This window comes from Cydia splendana, chromosome 24, assembly GCF_910591565.1.
Source record: "Cydia splendana chromosome 24, ilCydSple1.2, whole genome shotgun sequence".
NCBI lineage: Eukaryota > Metazoa > Arthropoda > Insecta > Lepidoptera > Tortricidae > Cydia > Cydia splendana.
Window position 1 is genome coordinate 10,115,259 of NC_085983.1, and position 26,358 is coordinate 10,141,616.

Genomic DNA, 26,358 nt, shown 5'->3' on the forward strand with positions numbered 1-26,358 from the left:
TTAGTTCCCGATTCGCTGGATTCTTGTTTCGCCGGATTCCTGTTTTGGCGGATTTAGTATTTACGTAACAAGAATCCGGCGAATTGGGAACTAACCATGATTTATGAATTATATGATCAAAATATTATTATTTATTTTTTTACAGTACATATGGTGCTGTGCTAGTTTCCCTCACTAGTGCGGGAATAAGCACTTTTTGTGCCTATGTCAAAAATTTAAAGGGTGCGAATAGGTAATTCGCAACTCGTGTCAATTTAAAACACTCCTTCAGTTTATCACCACTCATTGCGAATTTCCTACTTTCCGCACTTGTATCGTAAATAACTATTCCAGTACATATGGTGCTTGTTTCATGCACTAGTGTGGGAATAAGCATTTTCTGTCCCTACACGGTGCTACAATAAAAGTCATATTGATGAAAACCATTTGAAACCTCAGTGGTAAAAAAAACTTACTATTATTTCAGCCGGCAAGTCCAAGCGCGCGAGCGCTCTAGTGGCCACCGTGGAGCGAGCCACCGAGATCTTCATAGAGCGGGGGCAGACCATCGCCTACGAGAACCCTGAGATCACCAGGGAGATGCTGGCTGCCGTGGAAGAAGTCAGGAAGGCTGGTGAGTCCACTTGTAACCATCACTTCAGCCAGTCCAAGCTCTAGTGGCCACCGTCGAGCGAGCCACCGAGATCTTCATAGAGCGGGGGCAGACCATCGCCTACGAGAACCCTGAGATCACCAGGGAGATGCTGGCTGCCGTGGAAGAAGTCAGGAAGGCTGGTGAGTCCACTTGTAACCATCACTTCAGCCAGTCCAAGCTCTAGTGGCCACCGTGGAGCGAGCCACCGAGATCTTCATAGAGCGGGGGCAGACCATCGCCTACGAGAACCCTGAGATCACCAGGGAGATGCTGGCTGCCGTGGAAGAAGTCAGGAAGGCTGGTGAGTCCACTTGTAACCATCACTTCAGCCAGTCCAAGCTCTAGTGGCCACCGTGGAGCGAGCCACCGAGATCTTCATAGAGCGGGGGCAGACCATCGCCTACGAAAACCCTGAGATCACCAGGGAGATGCTGGCTGCCGTGGAAGAAGTCAGGAAGGCTGGTGAGTCCACTTGCAACCATCACTTCAGCCAGTCCAAGCTCTAGTAGCCACCGTGGAGCGAGCCACCGAGATCTTCATAGAGCGGGGGCAGACCATCGCCTACGAGAACCCTGAGATCACCAGGGAGATGCTGGCTGCCGTGAAAGAAGTCAGGAAGGCTGGTGAGTCCACTTGTAACCATCACTTCAGCCAGTCCAAGCTCTAGTGGCCACCGTGGAGCGAGCCACCGAGATCTTCATAGAGCGGGGGCAGACCATCGCCTACGAGAACCCTGAGATCACCAGGGAGATGCTGGCTGCCGTGGAAGAAGTCAGGAAGGCTGGTGAGTCCACTTGTAACCATCACTTCAGCCAGTCCAAGCTCTAGTGGCCACCGTGGAGCGAGCCACCGAGATCTTCATAGAGCGGGGGCAGACCATCGCCTACGAGAACCCTGAGATCACCAGGGAGATGCTGGCTGCCGTGGAAGAAGTCAGGAAGGCTGGTGAGTCCACTTGCAACCATCACTTCAGCCAGTCCAAGCTCTAGTAGCCACCGTGGAACGAGCCACCGAGATCTTCATAGAGCGGGGGCAGACCATCGCCTACGAGAACCCTGAGATCACCAGGGAGATGCTGGCTGCCGTGGAAGAAGTCAGGAAGGCTGGTGAGTCCACTTGCAACCATCACTTCAGCCAGTCCAAGCTCTAGTAGCCACCGTGGAGCGAGCCACCGAGATCTTCATAGAGCGGGGGCAGACCATCGCCTACGAGAACCCTGAGATCACCAGGGAGATGCTGGCTGCCGTGGAAGAAGTCAGGAAGGCTGGTGAGTCCACTTGCAACCATCACTTCAGCCAGTCCAAGCTCTAGTAGCCACCGTGGAGCGAGCCACCGAGATCTTCATAGAGCGGGGGCAGACCATCGCCTACGAGAACCCTGAGATCACCAGGGAGATGCTGGCTGCCGTGGAAGAAGTCAGGAAGGCTGGTGAGTCCACTTGCAACCATCACTTCAGCCAGTCCAAGCTCTAGTAGCCACCGTGGAGCGAGCCACCGAGATCTTCATAGAGCGGGGGCAGACCATCGCCTACGAGAACCCTGAGATCACCAGGGAGATGCTGGCTGCCGTGGAAGAAGACAGGAAGGCTGGTGAGTCCACTTGTAACCATCACTTCAGCCAGTCCAAGCCCTAGTGGCCACCGTGGAGCGAGCCACCGAGATCTCCATAGAGCGGGGGCAGACCATCGCCTACGAGAACCCTGAGATCACCAGGGAGATGCTGGCTGCCGTGGAAGAAGTCAGGAAGGCTGGTGAGTCCACTTGTAACCATCACTTCAGCCAGTCCAAGCTCTAGTGGCCACCGTGGAGCGAGCCACCGAGATCTTCATAGAGCAGGGGCAGACCATCGCCTACGAGAACCCTGAGATTACCAGGGAGATGCTGGCTGCCGTGGAAGAAGTCAGGAAGGCTGGTCAGTCTACTTGTAACCATCACTTCAGCCAGTCCAAGCTCTAGTGGCCACCGTGGAGCGAGCCACCGAGATCTTCATAGAGCGGAGGCAGACCATCGCCTACGAGAACCCTGAGATTACGAGGGAGATGCTGGCTGCCGTGGAAGAAGTCAGGAAGGCTGGTGAGTCCACTTGTAACCATCACTTCAGTCAGTCCAAGTTCTAGTGGCCACCGTGAAGCGAGCCACCGAGATCTTCATAGAGCGGGGGCAGACCATCGCCTACGAGAACCCTGAGATCACCAGGGAGATGCTGGCTGCGGTGAAAGAAGTCAGGAAGGCTGGTGAGTCCACTTGTAACCATCACTTCAGCCAGTCCAAGCTCTAGTGGCCACCGTGGAGCGAGCCACCGAGATCTTCATAGAGCGGGGGCAGACCATCGCCTACGAGAACCCTGAGATCACCAGGGAGATGCTGGCTGCCGTGGAAGAAGTCAGGAAGGCTGGTGAGTCCACTTGTAACCATCACTTCAGCCAGTCCAAGCTCTAGTGGCCACCGTGGAGCGAGCCACCGAGATCTTCATAGAGCGGGGGCAGACCATCGCCTACGAGAACCCTGAGATCACCAGGGAGATGCTGGCTGCCGTGGAAGAAGTCAGGAAGGCTGGTGAGTCCACTTGTAACCATCACTTCAGCCAGTCTCTAGTGGCCACCGAGATAAATTATTGAGAAATAGTTATTTGTTTTACGTTTTATATTAGAGGAAATATGAAACAAGTTATGTTAAGTGGTTAAAGTTGGTAGTTCAATTGGTTAAGAGCTACGCACGGATTGCGGAGGTTGCGGGTTCAAGTCCCGCCGGAAGCGTAACTTTTAATTTTTTCCTGTAATATATAGAATTTGGAATATCGCTCGCGACGTATCTGCTTGTTTAAAAATTGGTTTATGATATCCGCGGTTCCGAGCACGCACATCCACCTCGCTCACGCTCAGTGAGAGTAAGAGATGAACACGAACCTACTGGGCCTTAAGTCGATGCATCTATTTATTCCAGGTGCGGCCATGAGTCTCGCAGCGCGCGAGTTCTCTGAGGAGCCCTGCGCCTCGGCGGTCCGCTCCTCCATGGTCCGCGCAGCCCGCAACCTGCTGTCAGCTGTGACCCGTCTCCTGATCCTGGCTGATTGTGTGGATGTCCACCAGCTACTGTCCCGCCACCGAGCCGTGAGTACCTACACTAAGAATCTATCAGGATTGGCAGTCTTCAACTGTGCGTTTTTGCAGAAATTGCATCGCAAATAGGGGGTATTACTGCAATTTTCTGCCGTCAGAGTGCAGCACTAAGCTAGCTAGTAATCCATAGAGTAACTTGTACATACTGTGCCTTAAACTGTTTTTTGACAAGTTTTCACAGACAATAAAATATGACATTGATGCATCAAGGCGGTTTGTTAACAAGGGCCTACCGGGAAAAGCGAAAATCGGAATTTGGTTACCCGCCTCTTTATTGCTCAAATGTGCAAGAGTGATAGAGAGGTTAGATAACAAAATTTCGATTTTCTTGTTTCTCGGTAGACCCTCAGATTGTGATGGATTGTTGTAGTGGCGCCCCCTACGCAAACTTTCGCGTAATATTCCCTATTGCACGGCTAAACTGTGGAATGAACTTATTTCCGGAGCGATACAACTTTCAAACCTTCAAAGAGCGTAAAAAAGAGCGTGTTCTCATTTACAATCACTCTGGCGTTGTAGATGTTCATAGGGGCTTGTGCACAAATCACGCGAGATTCGATAGAGGGAGGAGGGGTCTCGAAAAAATCACGATAGATCACGTTGGAGGGGGGTATAAGGAAACCTCACGTGTATTTTTCTACAGTGAACGAAACTAAGAAAAAAGACCTGCCACATAAGTAGATACTTTTCTCGGTTTCGTTAAACATAAATCTTCACCCTGCACTTCAAAATAGCGAGTCTATTTAACGAAAATAGAAAAATAAACAAGATTTTCTATATACAATACTTAAAATTAGGTCGAATGAAAAAGTTTCAAAAAAATACACGTGAGGTTGTGTGGGGGGAGGGGGTAGCCAAAAACCTCACCAAATATCACCAAGGGGGAGGGGGGTCAAAAAGTAGCCGAAAATACCTCGCGTGATTTGTGCACAACCCCTAGGTCACGTTATGCCATGCCATGCCATTTGCCTGCTAATCCTCCTATATCATAAAAATAGTACCTAATTAAAACCAAAATATTACTTTGTTAATCGAAAAGATAACGTGCTAGTCAGTCAGTGCTAACCCGTTATCTTTTCGCGGATTAGCAAAGTAATATTTTGGTTTTAAAGTATGGATTTCCGCAAAGTAACGTCCGATTCTATTCAATATATAAAAATAGTAGCCTAAAAGTAGATAAATACTAGTTACAAAAGAGTTTGGCAAATCCTTAATATATTTGTTTATCGACAGGTGGAAACGGACCTGGACAAGCTGAAGTCGGCCTCCTCGCAGTCCGAGCTGGTGGAGTGCTCGCGGCAGCTGGGCCGCTCCGCCGCCGAGCTGGCCGCGGCGGCGGCGCGGCGCCAGCACGAGCTGAAGGAGCCGCGCATGAAGGACGAGCTGGCGGCCGCCCGCGCGGTGCTCAAGAAGCATTCCACCATGCTGCTCACCGCTTCCAAGGTCAGTTCATCATCTTCCTCGCGTTGTCCCGGCACTTTGCCGCGGCTCATGAGAGCCCAGAGTCCGCTTGGCAAGTGGGCACTAGTTTTTACGAAAGCGACTGCCATCTGATCTTCCAACCCGGAGGGTAAACTAGGCCTTGTTGGGATTAGTCCGGTTTCCTCACGATGTTTTCCTTCACGGAAAAGCGAATGGTATATTATGTGGCTTCCGAGATCAGATAGCCACCGAAACTCTTGGCTGCTGGTTTCTATGAAAATACATAGTGGACTGAGGCATACTTGAGTGCTACTAGTAAAATGTCACACTGTCCAGTTCGGAGGATATTAGATTTCTTCCTGTCAAATACAATTCTCCATAGCGTCGTATATCATCACTATTTTTTTAATTAATGTTAATAAAACAGTAGTTAAACTTAGAAGTAAAATGAACGACATATTATTTGACAGGTGTACGTCCGCCACCCGGAGCTGGCGGCCGCCAAGGCCAACCGCGACTACGTGCTGCGCGCCGTGTGCTCCGCCGTCGACACTATAGCCTGCGTCGCCCAAGGCAGAGCCCTACCCAACGCTACACCTGCTGGAGGTAACCCTATACCATTAAAATGAATATATAGTTGTCTGTAAAGTCGGTTTACGGAGGATAATTTTGCGTGATAACGTCATAAGAAAACATTACCATTACATTACGTAACGTTACCATGGAGATCTGTCCACAGCGTTACCATGGAGATCAATCCACAATGTGACACTTTTTCGTGCATGCTACCGGTGTTCATCGATTTATAAGACGTTATTACGTCAAAAAGTTAACAATTTGATCACCGTCCGAAGTAAAAACGGCCGTTTATGTTTTGAGTTCATAGATCGACGAATCCAGCAACATAAAAACTAGTTTGATGTATTCAAAAGGTACTTATTTACACAATACAGTACGTAGCGGCCCCCCTTTTTTTTTAATATCTTTCGTTAAATTTAAATAATCACGATTATTTAGCAGTGGCGCTAGTGTGCACGTTGATGGGCTCTTAACCTGCGCGCCATACGTAAGGGTGGTATTCCATTTGTCCAATATCTTTGGTCCAATGTTATAGCGTCTGGACTCTCATTAAGCAAAATGTGAGACAAAATACACATTGGACAAAGAAGTAGGACAGTCTTCTAAGTGCGAAGTTATTGACGTTTTCGAAGTGTAATGCTTCTTTGGAGATGTCGCTAGGAGTGATTGACCGAAGCGTAGCGAAGGTCTACGTTTTGACTCGGGCATTTTGCTTTTGTATGTCCGGATGTTCTCCTCTACGGGTCGCAATTCTTAACCGATTCTCGTGAAATTTTGTAACCGAATTCTATGATTCGATAAAAAAAAATTGTCGAGCCGGTTTTAGGATTTTTTTTTAAATGGAAATGTTGTGACAGTTCGCGCTTAAACAAATAGTCGTATCGGTATCATAAGAGTGTATTCTTTTTGAGACATGTTTACTGATTAAATGGCCAAAAATTCAAAACAAATATTTCGCTGGTTTTGGAGGTATTAAGATATTTTAGTTTGTATGTCCGGATGTTCTCCTCTACAGGTCGCAATTATTAACCGATTCTCGTGAAATTTTGTAACCGAATTCTATGATTCGATAAAAAAAAATTGTCGAGCCAGTTTTTGGAAATTTTTCAAAATAGAAGAGTTGTGATAGCTCGCGCTTAAACAAATAGTCGTATCGGTATCATAAGATTCTATTCTTTTTGAGACAGGTTTACAGATTAAATGGCCAAAACTTCTGAAATTTTATTTCGCTGGTTTTGGAGGTATTAAGATATTTAGTTTTTACTTGAGAATGAGTAGCTAAATTTCGTCACCTTAAGTAAGAACCATCATTGCGTATTTTGCAAACGTTCGCTTTTTTGTTTGCACAGAAGGTCTGGGTTCGATCCCCAGTAATTATATGCTGGGATATAACTTTTCTTTTTATATTTTTTTTGCACTTTTCGTAGTTTTTTTTTTACTATATATTATTTTCATCGTGTCCAATAAGATATGCTCGCGAGGTCTACAGCTCACAGAGCCACTAGTATAGTGAATTATTCCATTTTTCAATGATTTCTAAGCTTTGTGGTATCGATCGTTTTCTGCTTGATACAAAAAAAGAAACGCAATGATTTTTTGAATGAAACAAATATCACAAAAAATTTAACATTTAAATACTTATATTTTTTCCAGGCAACGCCCGCCCACCAGTCGAAGGCCCCGGCGAGCTCGCGCAAGCCCTGGACGACTTCGACGAGCGCATGGTCATGGAGCCCCTCGCCTACTCCGAGCTGCGGACCAGACCCTCGCTGGAGGAGCGGCTCGAGTCCATCATCTCCGGAGCGGCCCTCATGGCGGACAGCTCCTGCACCAGGTACACACGGACATGCCATGGAGCCCTCGCCTACTCCGAGCTGCGGACCAGACCCTCGCTGGAGGAGCGGCTCGAGTCCATCATCTCCGGAGCGGCCCTCATGGCGGACAGCTCCTGCACCAGGTACACACGGACATGCCATGGAGCCCTCGCCTACTCCGAGCTGCGGACCAGACCCTCGCTGGAGGAGCGGCTCGAGTCCATCATCTCCGGAGCGGCCCTCATGGCGGACAGCTCCTGCACCAGGTACACACGGACATGCCATGGAGCCCTCGCCTACTCCGAGCTGCGGACCAGACCCTCGCTGGAGGAGCGGCTCGAGTCCATCATCTCCGGAGCGGCCCTCATGGCGGACAGCTCCTGCACCAGGTACACACGGACATGCCATGGAGCCCTCGCCTACTCCGAGCTGCGGACCAGACCCTCGCTGGAGGAGCGGCTCGAGTCCATCATCTCCGGAGCGGCCCTCATGGCGGACAGCTCCTGCACCAGGTACACACGGACATGCCATGGAGCCCTCGCCTACTCCGAGCTGCGGACCAGACCCTCGCTGGAGGAGCGGCTCGAGTCCATCATCTCCGGAGCGGCCCTCATGGCGGACAGCTCCTGCACCAGGTACACACGGACATGCCATGGAGCCCTCGCCTACTCCGAGCTGCGGACCAGACCCTCGCTGGAGGAGCGGCTCGAGTCCATCATCTCCGGAGCGGCCCTCATGGCGGACAGCTCCTGCACCAGGTACACACGGACATGCCATGGAGCCCTCCCCTACTCCGAGCTGCGGACCAGACCCTCGCTGGAGGAGCGGCTCGAGTCCATCATCTCCGGAGCGGCCCTCATGGCGGACAGCTCCTGCACCAGGTACACACGGACATGCCATGGAGCCCTCGCCTACTCCGAGCTGCGGACCAGACCCTCGCTGGAGGAGCGGCTCGAGTCCATCATCTCCGGAGCGGCCCTCATGGCGGACAGCTCCTGCACCAGGTACACACGGACATGCCATGGAGCCCTCGCCTACTCCGAGCTGCGGACCAGACCCTCGCTGGAGGAGATTGGTGACGTGAAATTGATTTCGTGACATTAGTTTTATCATCAGTTTCACGTGTAATTAAATAGTTTCGTAATGCATGATGCATTCATTTCATGAAATTCAAATCAATTTCGTGTCCTGCGCGATTTTTTGGTGAAATTAGTGTCATGCAACTAATTTCGTAGTGTAAATGCGACGTGAAAACTTAGTGTCGCTAAAGTGTCTGCGCTGTGCGGACGTGTAGCTTCGATGCTGATGGGGCCATGGTCACTGCGATACTGTGAATTTCATTACACTAATTATATCACGAAAGTAGTTTCGCATACATAGAAACTACTTTCGTGAAACTGATTTCAACATGGCTGACAACAATTTCGTAATGTAAATCCCGCTTTAACATCTACTAGCGACCCGCACCGGTTTCGCACGGGTAGAACCCTAACAAATAATACACCATAACCTTCCTCAAGGATCACTCTATTGATAGGTGAAAACCGCATGAAAATACGTTTGGAGTTGAACCAAGAGAAGACTGCAACGATTTTGATAGCACACGCGGTGCAAGTGTTATTTTAAACGTGAAACTTCTATGAAATTATGACGTATTTATAAATGACTACGTCTGCTATCAAAATCGTTGCAGACTTCTTTTGGTCTGACTCTAGTAGTTTTTGAGTTTATCGCGAACATACAGACAGACAGACGCGGCGGGGGACTTTGTTTTATAAGGCGTAGTGATTTGATTGTGTGTTGCAGGGACGAGCGTCGCGAGCGCATCGTGGCGGAGTGCAATGCGGTGCGTCAGGCGCTGCAGGATTTACTACACGAGTACATGACCAACGTATGTATATTATGTACTAACCCCGTTATCCCGGTGTACGAATCCTCCCCATCTTCCCCTACATTATTACACCGTACAGTACACAGTGGCTAAGTCCCCACTGTCCCCAGTAATTTTCATAACCTCGCCAAAGGCTTCACGAACGAAAATAATCCAGACTCTTCCTCGCGTTGTCCCGGCATTTTGCCACGGCTCATGGGAGCCTGGGGTCCGCTTGACAACTAATCCCAAGAATTGGCGCAAGCACTAGTTTTTGCGAAAGCGACTGCCATCTGACCTTCCAACCCAGAGGGGAAACTAGGCCTTATTGGGATTAGTCCGGTTTCCTCACGATGTTTTCCTTCACCGAAACACGACTGGTAGGTAAATATCAAATGATATTTCGTACTTAAGTTCCGAAAATCTCATTGGTACGAGCCGGGGTTCGAACCCGCGACCTCCGGATTGAAAGTCGCACGCTCTTACTACTAGGCCACCAGCGCATTACTATTTTATAAAAAAAAATTTGTGTGTACAGGCTGGAAAGCCGGAGCAGTCCTCAGGCCTCGAGCGCGCCATTGAAAACATGTGCCGCAAGACCCGCGATCTTCGTCGGCAGCTACGCAAGGCTGTCGTCGACCACGTGTCCGACAGGTAACACATGCGAGACCCACCGAGGCCTATAGTACACACCCGAGGCCTAGAGAATACATATGTGCCGAAAGACCCGCGAGCTACGTCCTCAACAGGAAACTGCCACTGCTCTTACCAGTGCCTGAAAATCGTCCGCCGGTGGTTGTATCGCGGTGGAAAGACCGTCGGCTGGTCACATGACATTGTAAAAACAATTTTTTTAGTCATTGCGTTCCAATCTAGACTTTGTAAATGTCATATACTAAGAAAAAGAGACCAAGGCCTCCAGTGCCGAAGGCTGGAATCAAACCAGCGTCCTCTGCTATTGCGGCAGGTGCCTGTGCCATTCGGCCACCGGGCCACAGCGGTTTATGCTTCCGATGTAGCCCACAAGATGACGGAACCTACTATGCACAGTATGCACAAGGAAACGCACCGACGAGAACGCTAGATGGTAGCACTTGTTTTGGCAATGTGCACATATGTTTCTGATTCGGGCCACAAGATGGCAGACCCTCCAACGCGCACGGTCCATAGGGACTTCTATTTTACAATAGAATTAATCAAAACGAAATAACTCGATAGGATTTATATGTGATTATGATATTTGTACAGTTTTCTGGAGAGCAATGTGCCCCTCCTGGTGCTGATGGAGGCTGCACGCAACGGCCATGAGAAGGAAGTCGAGGAATACGCCATCGTCTTCACCGAACACGCCAACAAACTGGTCGAGGTAACAAACTCGAGACAACGAGAAACTCGCGTTTTGGCAAGAAAACTGATGTATTGAGTTACCACACTTTCTTTATAGCGATAGCGGTACAACCTGAAATTCGGGAATCAACTGCAAATGGTGTTAAAGGTATGAAAATCGGCACGATTAATCTTTAGGCCATTTGAATCAATTTGATCCGTAGCACCAAAAAATAAAAACAAACGGAAAGGAGTTATGACGTCATCTTTTTTTTGTATGGAAAATATAAAAAAATTGTTCAGAAACCTATCGTGTGTGGTATTAAATGAAAGGGCATTTTGAGCCGGTTCTAAAAATATATCACATTATTATATTTCCGTCACTTGCATTCAATTAAAATTAAAATAATTTTCAAAACATACCAAGTTTGGGCACCTCCAGATACGAAACCGTTAAATTATTTTTTGTAAAATATACCTCAAGTAATACCCAATATCCCCATATCTAACCCCAAGAAATTAATTTCGTAAATATTTAGTTTAAGTATTTTTTTTTTATTTTTTTATTATTACAAACTGTGATCTATCAATCTATCAATGAATCGGCCTCCTAGCCTAGTCGATAGTGACCCTGCCAATGAAGCAGGAGGTCCCAGGTTCGAATCCTGGTATGGGCATTTATTTGTGTGTTCATCATCATCATCACACAAATAAATGCCCTTACCAGGGCTTGTATATATGTGTATATGGATTAAAGATTAATCGTGCCGATTTTCATACCTTTAACACCATTTGCAGCTGATTTTGGTCAACCGCTAGTACTATTACTTATATTACTCTATGGTTAGAGAAAAGTACCGATGTACCGGGATTTTCATTACCAGAAACGGTACCTGAAATATTGAAATTTCCCGTGATTTACCGGTACTTTCAGTACCGGGAATTCCCGGGAGCATTCCCTAGTACACGTAGTGCAGGTGTTATTTTAATCGTCAAACTTCTATTATGACGTATAAATAACACTTGCACTACGTGTGCTGTCAAAATCTCTGCAGACTTTTCTTGGTCTAACTCTAACTGAATTTTTAATTACAGGTGGCTAATCTGGTGTGCTCGATGTCGAACAATGAAGATGGCGTCAAGATGGTGCGCCATGCCGCCGGACAGATCGAGGCGCTCTGCCCGCAGGTAATTATTAAATAGGCGCCCCACAGAGCGAGCCGCCTCGCGGGGAAATTGCCTCGCAAAGTTCGGTCGGTGGAGACGTACCTCACCCGAGGCAAATGCGGTCGCGAGTGTTTACTTCGCCAGAGGCACGTCTACACGGACCAAGCTGCTTTGCGCGGCAATTTCCTCGCGAGGCGGCTCGATCTGTGTGGACCCACCTAATGGATTTGTGAACTGTAGACTTCGCGAATTCCCTTAAATTCGGTTTTTGAAAATGTACAACTTGCAACTTTCTCTGTTTTTGACGAACGTGTGGTGAAAAAACCGGACAAGTGCGAGTAGGACTCGTCCACCGAGGGTTCCGTAATTTTTAGTATTTGTCGTTATAGCGGCAACAGAAATAAATCATCTGTGAAAATTTCAACTGTCTATTACGGTTCATGAGATACAGCCTGGTGACAGACAGACGGACGGTGGAGTCTTAGTAATAGGGTCTCGTTTTTACCCTTTGGGTACGGAACCCTAACAACAATTATTCTGTTTGTTCAGGTGATCAACGCGGCCCGCGTGCTCGGCGCCCGGCCGCGCTCCCGCGTGGCGCAGGAGAACGCCACCGCCTTCGCGCGCGCCTGGGAGCAGGCGGTGAGGCTGCTCACCGAGGCCGTGGACGATATCACTACTATCGACGACTTCCTGGCCGTCAGCGGTGAGGGTCCTAACTTGTCTTATGTCATGCTTCGTGTATGGAGGTTTTTAGAAAAAATTGTACCATTTACTTGTTTTACGAAAATCATCAACTTTTGGGTTAATTTAGACTTAGAATCACGAGACAAAGAAAAATGTGTCCCCGGATTTTCATACTTTTGGGTGTCAGCTTTGTGACGGACCATACAAAATGTATGTGAAAATGCGTCTAAAAACAGTAATTTTTTTGGGACACATTTTTTTCTTTTCAAATCGATAGTCCTCGTGATTCTGAGTAGAAATAATCCAAATGTTAATGGATTTTCGAAAATAAAAAACAAATTGTACACTTTTAAGTGAAAATGCCCGTATTCCAAGAAGGTTACATATATAGGAATGGCGTTCAAACTATTTATAACCAGTATATTTTGTTCCCAGAGAACCACATCCTAGAGGACGTGAACAAATGTGTGGTCGCGCTGCAGGAGGGAGACCCGGACTCGCTCGAGCGCACCGCCGGCGCCATCCGCGGCCGCGCCGCCAGGTGAGACACAACTACCAGGTTGCCTAGCCAAGGTGACAATCGCTTGCGCTACGACAACGAAACGCTTTGTGTCTCTATCACTCTTCCACAGTGACAGTTACGTTTCGTTCGCTACAGAGCGTAAACTATTAGCATGTTGGCTACGCACCCTGTTACGTTTGCTCGGTGGAAACATGAAGGATATTTATCAATAGGCCCATACAGAACAAGCCACCGAAAATGCCTCGCGAAGTAACTGTGAAGACGTTCTCGCCCGGGGCATGGTGGCCGTCGTGCGTGCTTTTCTAAGCGAGGTCCCCACTGACCCAGCTGCCTCACGAGGCAATTTCCTCGCGAGGCAACTGGACCCACCTATTACTGATTTTCTTGGCAAAGGGAGCAAAAATTACCTAAAAAACAACACAATTGAAACTAACTAGATCAAAATCAGTCAATATCTGTTTTTTTAGTATCTAACCTCGTAAAGCTTCATTTACATATTCGTCACACGAATTAGAATCTGTCATGAACCAAATAAAGTAGCATTTATTTTGTTTTATTGCTTTTTAAAACAAACTATATTCATATTAGGTTCAATTTAAAAATAGGAAGACTTTGGTGGGCCTTACGAGGCTAAATATTCCCTTGTCTATGTCTATGCCCCAAAATACCAGTCTTTAATTCCACTTCCATTCGCCTCGCAAATTACGAGACCCTAAACTGTCGTTTTGCCAACAGGGTGTGCTCCGTGGTGACCCAAGAGATGGACAACTACGAGCCGTGCATCTACACCAAGCGCGTTCTAGAAGCGGTCACCGTGCTCAGAGACCAAGGTTAGTGCCTCATTTGTTACGTATAGGTCTCAACCGATTGGTAAACTTGTAAGATGCCCTAGTACAATGGTACTCAAACTTTTTTCGTGACGGAACTCTTTTGGAAAGCGAAATATTTGACGGAGCCCAAAATTAAAAACTTTCGTTTCTTCGCCATTAAGCTGTGGACCACAGACATAGAAGAGCTGGTTTTTAATTTTTTCTCGCGAGCCCCTACGGAGGCTTTGCCGAGCCCTAGGGCTCCGTGGAGCACACTTTGAGAATGGCTGCCCTAGTAGGAGGGAACTGACGTTTTCCACTGCATGTGTTTTTTGGTAACCCAAGAGATGGACAACTACGAACCGTGCATCTACACGAAGCGCGTGCTAGACGCCGTCACCGTGGTCAGAGACCAAGGTTAGTGCCTCATTTGTGACCTAGATCTTCGCTTCGGTCAAATATCACGTCCGATATTGAAATCTCAACCCCACATTTTTAATAAAAAGTGTACTTCTAAAACACATTCGTGCTTCGAGCAACACGGAAGGAAGGCGGCATTCGCACTATTTCCCCTCTGCCGAGGTACAAGATTAGCGCGTCAATCTAATCTAGCGCGGGTAATAAAACTAGTTGAACTTGGATTTTTCACTAGACCGAGTCCAGACGCGCGCGTGAACACTGCTGCACAAAAATGCCTGTTTGCTCTGTTTTTTGTTTTAAAAAGAGGTCGGGGACATCAAATTTACAAAAAGAAAGTGTTACATTTCACATGTAATATTTTTTTTTACATATCATACGTTTAATTACATTCAAACACAATTATTATATTTTAGTCTCATGTAATTGTTGGATTTATCGATTTTGCTCGCTCAGTACAAATTGCGGATCGGTCGAGCGACAAATCCGACTTCTCATCTCTCAGAATACAATAACATACTTCAACGAAAATGTGTTAGTGTGCGTGTTGTGACACTTGTCACTCGTCCGTACACAAAAAGAGATCGAGGTTTGCAAGATTTGTCTTTGACGTGTGTCATTTTCTATGTATTTGTGTCGTCATTACAGATTGGATTTTGTATGTAAGTGTGTGAGAAGTGCGACTGTGTGCACCTTTCCCCCCGCGAAAAATGGCAGAAAGATTTGTACGGTGAGATATCGCTTGGGCCCCTCCCTTCCGATGTGTCGGAAGCCGGTGTTGCTCGAAGCATTCGTGCTTCGAATTTGACAGATTACGGTGAATATATATAGATGGCGCCAGCATAGGTTTTACATGTCTCTAGTTTAATGAGATTTGGCTTAAAATAAATAATGATTTTACACTATTCGTAGGATTTACAGTACCGAGGGTAATTCGCCAGTAACTGGCCACCCTAAACTAAAAATGAATTCTATACACCTATAAACATAATTATTTTAGTATAAGGTGGCTACTTAGGGGCTATTCATAAATTACGTCATTTCAAATTAGGGGGGGGGGGTCTGGACATCGGATGACGGCAGCATGAAGTAGGAGGAAATGGGGTCATTTGAAGCATGATTTTTAGATGATTATAGGGGTGGGGGGGGGGGGGGTCAAAAATCGTCAAAAATCGATGACGTAATTTATGGACAGCCCCTATTGAAGGCTGGCCAGTTATTGATACTGGCGAATTACCCTATATACCTTAGGTAAATAATAGAAGATATTTATAAAATAAATTTATTAAAAAAAAATCCAGGTATCATCACTATGTACAAGGATCCAATGGCAGTTGAGTTGTATTATCTACATAGAAATGACCTTTCGTCTTAAAGATATAGAAGTGCAAAGAAAATATGTGCAATAGAAAAATATGACTAGAAGGTGAAATCAAGTTTGAGCATAAACTCAAACAAAAGCTAGAAAATCCAACCAAAAATCACTGGAAACTCTTCAAAATGTAGTAAAGACGTAGTGCTTAATTGTTTTCCATCGTATTTTCTCGGAAACGTTCGTATTTGTCATGCTACTTCAGTCAACGTCAGTACTTTTTGTACCACAATACGAAGGAAAATAAATATGCAGTACATCTGTATCTCAGTATTCATATCATACTGACATACGAGCTTTTAAAAGTGATTTTTAACTGTTAAGGCGGTTCGTTCAGGTTGCTTAAGCTGTTGCCTCGTTCGGTCCCCGCAAAGTAGCCTCACGAGGCAACCTCGCAGTAAGAGAGACGCGGTCACTTCACTTAGTTGTTAACTTAGTTTTCTGGTGCTGGGGGGTGCGCCCTGATGTACTCGAGGGCGCGGAGGATAGCCTCCGGGATTGGGGGAGGGGTGGGGAGGTGAGAGCCCTGTGAACAAAAGAGAATTATAAAAAAACGTTACAAGAGAGATATTAACTTTTACAAAAAAACAGTTTTAAATGACTGATAGAGATTGCTTTAAAGCATGAATTCGGCCATTTTTACTTAATTTTAAAAACAAGTATAATTTTTTTCTTATGTTGGTTCCCGAGACCATATATATTTTTCTTTCATTTATTCACGCAGTGGTTATTGTTAGCATACTTCTAAAAAGACTGATAGCAATATATCCGACCGGTCTGTTACTGAAGTCCCAAAATTGGTACAAAAACAAAATGATTGCATAGTAACGGCTCGGTCACGACACTGAGCGACTTGCGACGGCGGCAGCGATAACCATAGGTTAGAGTGAGACAGCGATTCGGACTTTTCGTTCCCACCTATGGTTGTCGCTGCCGCCGTCGCAAGTGCTCAATGTCGTGGTCGATTCAATCAATACAATTCAAAGTTAATTCAATCGCTCTGTAACATAAAAACAGTGAAGGAAACAGGGCAGGCCTTTACCCAGCAGTGGGACACAATAAATGCTATTAACCCTTTGAATGCACGACAATAGCAAAATTATCAGTCAAAAACCTAGAAATTCGTGTGATATAATTAATGGATGACCCATAATACTGGTCTATGCTTGGAACATACCTGAGGCTGGTAGCCGTTCTCGTTGGCGACGTACTGGAGCTGAACCTGCTCACCCTCGGGGGTCTTCCAGCCGTTCTCACCTTGGATCTCCAGGGCGGCGTCCTCCTGTCAATCAATTAATCAATCAATCAGTCGTTTATTGATAATACAGAACACCTAGTTTCAAAAGAAGTAGTATAGAGCAATTTTTTCATGAAACCGATGCTGCCAAAAATACAGGGGAGCGGGGACGAGGTGAGCGAGTCCCGTGCCGTGATTGGTCCATTCAAAGACGAGTGGAGTAAAACTACCGTATTTGTGGCAGAGGGGGTAACGCGAGTAGGTATTAGGCAATGCTATGTCTGGAGGATGTCTTGTCTGTGATTGATAACAAGCGTTACACATTTAACATTTTCTGTTTAGCACACTTTTAATTTCTATTTGATAATAAACTAATCGGCGATTGGCTCTAGTGACACCTGATGGAAAGTGAAGACAGAGCCTAAGATGGAGCTCACCGGTTCAGTAATAGCTCTTGCTTTAAAGAGACAGAGGTCATATTTCTCAGGGAATATAGATGACGGGAGCGCATTCCATTCCTTAGTCGTCTTTACCAAAAAAGACGAGGCAAATGGAATATTAACAACATATCAAGAAAGATTATAATTATAAATATGTTCATAAATAAATAAATACGAGTAATCTGTCTGTCATCAGTAATAAATATATCGGATGGAACAGAAGGAGGGACTTTTATGCAAACGGGGAATTGTTTAGGCTACGTAGTTTATTTTTCACTTATTAATCACATTAATAATTCTAACCGTTTTAGAGATACAGTTTGTTAAACATTCCTGCAAAAATCTGTTTGTTTCAACCCTAGCAAAAAGAGCCTATTAATGACATGACATGTGTCAACTTAAAATGTAAATAACTTTCTAGGGTTGTCACGGACATAACAATATTTCATTTTAATGATTTTGTTTTACTGTTTAATCCAGCTTTACTATTATAATCACTCGGTAGATCACTTAGATAACACTATCCTTTCAGCTCAGTCCCTAGAAATGTTCCACCCTGATGATACGATTGGAAGTTTCTGAACTGATGCAGTTTTCATTCGTACCAGAAGTTGTCCTCCTGCTATGGTATCTGCTGTGCTCACAAAACCACCTCTATCTGCGAGGACTTGCGAGGCATCTCGAACGAGGCAATCTCGCGAGGCAGCTCATTCTAGATTACTTACACCAGCGCCTTTGAGCTGTCCCTGCGCCTGCCCCTGAATGCCGTTGTCAGTCTCGTACGCGTACTGGAAGTTGCCTTCGGGGCTGATGTCGGACTCCTGTCTCAGGATCTGGGCGTCGGCCTCGCCGCCAGCCTGCTTGAGGTGGGACACGTCCGCCGCCGCGAGCGCCACTAGGCAGGATACGATTAGGAGTTTCTGTAACACGTAAAAAAAATATTATAGGACAATTTCAATTTGGTTTATACAAGCATTTAGCTGTATACAAGGTTGTTAACAAAAATTGCGACATTAAAACCTGTTCGGTTAAAGAGGCTCAATATAAAGTCAAAATATGGTTAAGCACTCTGAATTATAGTGAAACAGAAAAAATATTAACATATTAATAAACTCTCTCTCACACACACACACACACACACACACACACACACACCGACTCATAAGTACCTCCTCCTTCCTTGCCTAGTTCTTGTAGTTTATTAGCTTCAAGTTTTTAATTTTAATTTTATTAAAGTTGGTGTCATAGTAGACACAAAAATTGTAGTATACTTAGTACTCTTAGTAGTAGACTGTAGGGTAGCATGCATTTTGTTAATTTAGCTGATAGTAGTGAATTCTTTAGCGCCTAATGTAATCAATAAAAACTGGCAAACTAGGAAAAGTGCCATCCTGCGAGACAGGCATAGCCTAGTGCAGGTGTCACGGGCAATTTTCATATCTTGCAACAACTTTAGCAGTGTTTAACTAGAATAAGTTTACCTAACCTTGTTTAATCATAAGTTTCACTGTATCAATACTATTTTGATTTTTGAATTTTACACAGATCAATCTAGTCCCACGGTAAGCTCAATAAAGCTTGTGTTGTGGGTACTAGACGACGATATGTATAATGTATAATTGTATATAAATACTTATATACATAGAAAACATCCATAACTCAGGAACAAATATTTGTGGTAAACACACAAATAAATGCCCTTACCAGGATTCGAACCCGGGACCTCCTGCTTCGTAGGCAGGGTCACTACCGACTAGGCTAGGAGGCCATAAAAGTTAAGTTTTGGTATAAATTGACTTGATATTGATGTAAGTGCGCAAAATATGGCAATTAATCAGTGGGGAGACACTCCTGACTCGGCTCCGTTCGGCTCCGCATTGCTCCGAGCAATTATTAGGGTTGACACGATTGACGTCCCTTTGCACGACCATAGATAAGATAATGATTTTAATTTTGCCAACCCTAAATAGCGGAAAGGGATAGTGCCATATATTAGAAAGGGACAGCATGATTCGACCCTGAACCGCTGTCAAACTTCGGGTTTGTAGGAAGTGTCCTTTCTGTACGGTAGTATATACTATTACTTATTCTGTGATTTAATACGAAAGCTGAGATGAATATCACCGAGTTTCTAACCCTGAATGAAATTCTAAACATGCCTAACGGTCGCCTAACATTGTACTAATATATATACACTAATATTTTGATACAAATGCGGAAATTTTCCCTTTTAGTGTATTATAATAATCATGCGTAATAAAACGCGACCTTATACATCATAACCGTCACGTGACCTCACCGGGATCCGAACCCTGAAGGCCTACCGCGAACCACGTTCGACGTGTTGCCTCCCTGTCACACTTACGTACGAATTTACAAGTGCGAGAGAGAGGCCACACGTCGAACGTGGTTCGCGGTAGGCCCCCCGTAACATTTTGACGGAGAGCAGTCAGCCTCAACGATATTCATGAGTTAGGATTTACGGATCGCGTCGACTAGCAAGTGTGATGAAAAAATACATTACTGCCCTAGGTAGAAATTTAGGATTTACGGAGCGCGTCGCCTAGCAAGTGTGATGAAAAAATACATTACTGCCCTAGGTAGAAATTTAGGATTTACGGACCGCGTCGCCTACTCGTAATGCCTTTTAAAACTCATTCAATGAAGGACACTTTCGCTTTCAGTGTATTAAAATCATATCCAAATGCGTAATAAATAAATTAAAACCGGCCAAGTGCGAGTCGGACTCGCGCACGAAGGGTTCCGTACCATTACGCAAAAAATGGCATAAAAATCACGTTTGTTGTATGGGAGCCCCGCTTAAATATCTATTTTATTCTGTTTTTAGTATTTGTTCAATGTTCATCTGTGAAAATTTCAACTATCATGGTTCATGAGATACAGCCTGGTGACAGACGGACGGACGGACGGACAGCGGAGTCTTAGTAATAGGGTCCCGTTTTACCCTTTGGGTACGGAACCCTAAACACGGCCTTATACATCATAATACTCGTATTCATAATTGTCATGTGACCTCACCGGGATTCGAACCCCGTAACCTTTTGACGGAGAGCGGTCAGCCTCAGGCATATTCATGAGTTATCTTAATGCCGAGTTACGACACCGCTTCTGCGGATGAACTTAGGGTCGGGTTATGTTGACAGGCGGTAGCGAGAGCGATTTAAGTGAGCGGGCAATACGGAACCTTATAACATTCATCATCATCATGTCAGCCAGAGGACGTCCACTGCTGGACATAGGCCATAACATTCATGAAATTCATATATTTAATAGTAGTCGTAGCGTAACGATTTATTTTTTGCTTGAAGCTAGACTTAATTAAATTGATGGTCAAAAGCGATCGATATTTAATCACTACACCTTATAAAACAAAGTCCCCCCGCCTCGTCTGTCTGTTTGTATGTTCGCGATAAACTCAAAAACTCCTGATTTCATTTTCACGCGGTTGTCACCTATCGATAGAGTGATTTTTGAGGAAATATAATTAACGTATAATTACGTAACGTATTAGCGTATAATTTGTTAACCCGTGCGAAGCCGGGGCGGGTCGCTAGTAATAAATAGGAACTTACGTTTATTTATATCTAACTACCGAGTCTAGCGTCAAGTACTGGAAATATCAGTACCGCTACTTGACACCAGATGTCTCATGGCTCCACCTCACGTTGGGCCAACGCCAACGCCAACGAGGGACGCAGCCATGCGGTAGAATGAGATAGCAATATCACTTGCTCCCTCTAACGCATAAATGCGTCCCTCGTTGGCGTTGGCGTTGGCCCAACGTGAAGAGGAGCCATCAAATGGCGCTACTCACGCTACTGACGAAAAATATACAGCTAAAACAATTTACAACTAGTATTACAAGTAGAAGGAGTTGAAAATAGAGTTCCGATTAATCCGGTTATAGTTAATATTAGCTGAAAATTGTTGAGCATTATACTTTTCGGTCGTCGCGACATCTATTGTCAATTAGCAGTACTGATAAATTCCGCTACTTGCCGCTAGATGTCGACTACGAAATAACTCGCGTTTTGGTAAGAAAACTAACGTATGGAGTTACCACTCTTTCCTTAAGGGGCCCACTGATTAACAGTCAGCCGGACGGTATCGGCCTGTCAGTTGTTCGGAACTGTCAAAATTTTGTTCTAACTGACAGGCCGATACCGTCCGGCGGACTGTTAATCAGTGGGCCCCTTTATGACTGGCGAAAATGTGCCATGAATACATGTGGCTCTCAAGACCGACTTCTTGTATTTTAAGAGCAGTTCATTTGCCCTGGCCATCGAGAAATATAGTACGACAAAAGTGCTCACTCCATACATCAGTTTTGGTACCAAAAATATAAGTATTTTCATAGTCGACATCTAGCATCGAGTAGCGGAATTATCAGTACTTTAAGCAGCAGTAGTAGTACTGTCAAGTGACAATAGATGTAGCACCGACCGGAAACTCTAATCTCAACAACATAAGACTTTCCGGTCGGTGCTACATCTATTGTCACTTGACAGTACTACTACTGCTACTTACAGTACTGATAATTCCGCTACTCGATGCTAGATGTCGACTACGAAAATACTAATATTTTTGGTACCAAAACTGATGTATGGAGTGAGCACTCTTGTCTTACTATATTTCTCTATACCCTGGCTGACATTGAGGAATTCGGTAAGCAGACGTTTCTAAATCGCTTCCGCTCCGCTCGTCACAATATTACGGTCGCGCGCGGAGGCGTTTTGACCCGCCAGTTATGCGCTATGACGTCTCAAGGACTAGGTTTGATTCTCGGTGAAACTGTTACTATATTTACCGAACACGCTTTAAATAAACTGTTTAATTACCTAAATACTATGTAAAATCATTTTTTTTTAATGAAATCGCATAAAAAATAACAATCAACAAACAGATTAGATTTCTCTTCTTTCTACCGTACAAATGTTTTTAAATACGTTTAAAATTGTATTATTTAATGTAATAAATGTGTTATCATCAATAAACAATTAAATAAATTTAATGTCTGTTAAAATAGTCATCTTCGATACAATACTTTTTGGCGGTAGAGAATACTTTTTGGCATTAAGCTCGCCTGTGCATAATTGTATATCTTTTTGCAATAAATTTTAAATAAATAAAACCAAAATATTGTCTTCGGTTACCGCGATAGTTACTCATGAAATAAAACTATTGAATTGAAACGGATTATATCGCGTATATTGAATTCATACTACATCCCGACGTTTCGAGCCCTTTACAGCGTTCGTCACCCGTCACCCGTTGACCACGAACGCAGTAAAGGGTTCGAAACGTCGGGATGTAGTATGAATTCAATATACGCAATATGATCCGTTTCATTTATTTCATAAATAAATCAAATATCACACAGAACAACATTATTTCTTATTTGTTTAAAATCTAAAAATAAATTCGTATTCCGTCTAAAAATATAACATGTTGTTTGATTGCATAATCCTAATATATAATCAAATTAAAGATGTTTTGATGTCCGCGTCCTTGTCACGATCAAGGTTTCATAAATCGGTTATTTATTCTAAATAATACTGGTTTTAATAATGACGTGGAGTTGGTAGTGACCCTGTCAGAGTTAGAGGTCGATAGGTTCGATTCTAAGCATAGGTTTTTTAGGGATCCGTGACCCTATTATTAAGACTCCACTGACCGTCTGTCTGTCTGTATATCTGTCACCAGGCTGTATTTCAGGAACCGTGATAGCTAGACAGTTGAAATTTTCACAGATGATGTATTTCTGTTGCCGCTATAACAACAAATACTAAAATTTGTTTATTTTACAACTGTTTTGTATTAAAGGAAATTTATGTATGTTGTTTTGATTAAGATTATTACATTGATTACGTACCTAATTAAAATACTTAATTAATATCGAACAACACATTTATAATCAACTACTAAGTAAAAAACCGATTTTTAAAATCTTTAAACGTCCCATCACTTCAAAAAATTTTTTTTTACTTTTTCTACTAAAATTGTTTTTTATTTACTATTCTGCCCTGCTAAGCGAAATAGCGCTATCCCAAAAGAAAAATCATTGCAAACTTAAGTTTCGATTACTGAGAATTCCATTTGTTTTTGATATAGCTATTCGGCTTAGGAGGGCAGAATTAATATTGACCTCAATAAAGCGGTGCACTCACCATGTTTAAGCCGTGTGCACACTTGAACTGTGCCCCGTCGGTGTGCTTGCGCCTTATATAGCGGAGATGCGTACGCGCCGAGGTCACGGGCAATGAAGATTGGGATGGGACTTTGTCGGTGTGAACTTTATATGGATAGACACTATATACTCTGTATCTGAGCTTTTCTTTTATTTTTTGCCATTTTATATATTGTGACCTTTTTTGGCATTTTGTGTTATTTCTAGTCAGGATCGCGAGCCCTTTTCATCCTTATAGGAGAAAAAAGTGTCCTAAAATTTCCATACATTTCTCAAACTTTCAATTTTTTTTACCGCCATACAAAGTGTATGGGGAAATGGTAATATAGGGAAAAAACTCTGGGACATTTTTTTATCCCATTAGGATCGAAAGAGCTCGTGCTTCTAAGTAGAAATAACACAAAAGTGGCAAAAAAAACACAATTTATAAAAATGGCAAAAAATAAAAGAAACGCTCATCTTTAGGTACTTAAATAAAAGTAAACAAATAATTTGTACATTTTCGGGTAGTAATAACATTTATTGATTAACCAACCAAATACAAAACCACCTGGATCAGTCACTGAACGGCCTGACTTTAACCTACATTATTTGATCATGTAATGTTTTCATCTACCCTCAACTAGCTTAAGGAGCCATTTGAGGGTAGATTTTGTTTACTCTTTTTTAAATACCTAAAGATACAGACTATAGGATATAATACAAATAGGGTATTTGACTGTATTTAAAATGAATTATTTTACAACATGCATGAAATAAAGCATCAGAAGATTAATAGAGAAACGTAGACAGCAGTTATTTTTAGACACAATTTCTATTTTATAACCCGTATAAAACTATAAAGAGTAGGTAATTTGATTGTGACGTCACATGCTAGTGTTTCATATAAATTCCATAGTAGCAAAATCGTTTTGACAGTTCGAAAAAAGAGACTGATTTGACTATAGACTAGTAGTCAAATACCCTATTATGCTAATTGGGATTTTAATTTTCATTTCAAACATTAGACAGAGAGCATCATATGTGACGTTCCACGGGAAAAGGTACCTTATGAGGGTTTCTAGTTTCGGAGATATTAAATGTTTTGTAAAGAGGTGAAAAAATGCTCATTTTTTTTTTATTGTGTGATCTGAAACCTTAATGCGTAACGTTTGTTTACCTGTTTTTATTTTTGTTATAAGTTAGTTATAAGCCTAGTAATGTCGTCTCAGAGTTTAGTAGAAAAGGTACCTTATGGAAAAAAGATTGAAAATTCCCAAAAAAACTAGTCAATACGGGAAAAGAAGTTTGGTAGAGAACTGTATTAGCATTCTGCAAAACTAATTTGATAATTTCAGTTCTGGTTGGGGCGCCTCGCAAATATTATAACCGTACATAGACCGACATCACAAATCCAAGTAGACTGCTATTATACCAAAGTTACTCTCGTCAAGTCTTTCTTAACTAGAATAATCTTCATTTGGTTTGGTCGCATGCAGTAAATCAGCCATTGGTTTGCTGAAAAATGCCAATACCCGACGCATTACCTTATGGAATATCTGAGGTCATTGAACCTCAATGCCGCTTATCTTCAATAGCAACCGAAATATATTATTGATAAGAAATAGACGATTTATACCATCTTAACCCCAAAATATTATTAGTTTATCCTAACTGTTCCATCATCATCATGCCTCATCATGTAACTTGACCACAAGGTACCTTTTCATTACATACAAATTATTGGTCTTTTTTAAGATTATTATGACGAAGAACTAATTAAATTGGGGGCAGTTTAATGTAAATTAATATTTTCTATTCATAAAAGATAAACTATAATATGATTGATATTTTGTAGTGATGTATTATTAGATTTATTTTCATAAGGTACCTTTTCGTAAATGTATGGAGCAAATACTGTTATTGTTATGTAAGTTTAAAGTGGCATAAGGGGTTAAATATAGTATTTAGTTGGATTTATTTCATTTGAATGACAGAATTTCTTTCATATGTGCTCAGAAAAATTGATTCTGTGTCACATTAAAAGTAAAAATATTCAATTTTGTGATTTTATATGAAAAAGTCAGAAAATACATTTTCACCTCTAAATCGGTATTGTTTTTTGCTTAAACTGTCTGTCAGTGTCGTTTTCTAATAGATAAAATTTAAATCTTGAGAGCTCATTGCAATCAATCGTGAAAATGAAATAAAACTTTATTTTCAAGAGATTGGTTAGTATACACATAAATCAGTCGATATCAAAAGTTTCTATTTGCATTACAGAACAAGTCGCAATATTTTTTTAATCTCAGATATATAAGGCATTATTATTTGTAGTCAACTATGTAACTTACTTCAGGAACATAGTTTTTTAGGCGGCTAAACTTAAAACTTCTCTATCGTAAAGTTGCTCATTTCACAACATTATTTTCAAAAAATCATATCTCTGTAACTACGCAACCTAGAAGGTTGATCTTTTGTGTTATCGATAGCTTATTTATTGTAGATTACTGGGGTATACATAACTCCATACCCGCCATAAGGTACCTTTGACCGTGGGACGTCACATATTATCTTTGTTTTACGCTAGTACTAGCAAACAAGAGAAAGGGATGAGTATATAATTTTCCTGTTGTTACTGACTGAGATGTTGTGTTTGCCAGACTATACCTACAAATAAACTGAAATAAATGTCATATACCAAAAAAAAGTGACCAAGGCCTCCAGTGCCCCAGGCTGGAACCGAACTAGCGTCT

General features: G+C 43.4%; 2 protein-coding genes across 2 annotated transcripts in view; one reads left to right on the forward strand and one right to left on the reverse strand.

Annotated features, from left to right (window-relative positions):
• The window catches only part of LOC134802477 (catenin alpha), a 100,356-nt gene that overhangs the window by 3,143 nt on the left and 70,855 nt on the right, over positions 1-26,358 (forward strand). Inside the window, exons 3-14 of the mRNA XM_063775156.1 lie at positions 467-613; positions 3,577-3,743; positions 4,986-5,195; positions 5,645-5,780; positions 7,407-7,587; positions 9,374-9,458; positions 9,976-10,091; positions 10,686-10,803; positions 11,859-11,951; positions 12,480-12,636; positions 13,053-13,158; positions 13,876-13,970. Of these exons, the coding sequence (XP_063631226.1) occupies positions 467-613; positions 3,577-3,743; positions 4,986-5,195; positions 5,645-5,780; positions 7,407-7,587; positions 9,374-9,458; positions 9,976-10,091; positions 10,686-10,803; positions 11,859-11,951; positions 12,480-12,636; positions 13,053-13,158; positions 13,876-13,970 (1,611 nt within the window). The remainder of the gene's footprint in view (positions 1-466; positions 614-3,576; positions 3,744-4,985; positions 5,196-5,644; positions 5,781-7,406; positions 7,588-9,373; positions 9,459-9,975; positions 10,092-10,685; positions 10,804-11,858; positions 11,952-12,479; positions 12,637-13,052; positions 13,159-13,875; positions 13,971-26,358) is intronic.
• Positions 16,163-23,734, reverse strand: LOC134802468 (larval cuticle protein LCP-17-like). Its single transcript, XM_063775147.1, has 4 exons — positions 23,604-23,734; positions 18,141-18,335; positions 16,916-17,020; positions 16,163-16,264 (listed from the first exon to the last, which is right to left on the reverse strand). Exons 1-4 carry the CDS (start codon positions 23,604-23,606, stop codon positions 16,172-16,174), a joined length of 396 nt encoding a protein of 131 aa, XP_063631217.1. The 5' UTR covers positions 23,607-23,734; the 3' UTR covers positions 16,163-16,171.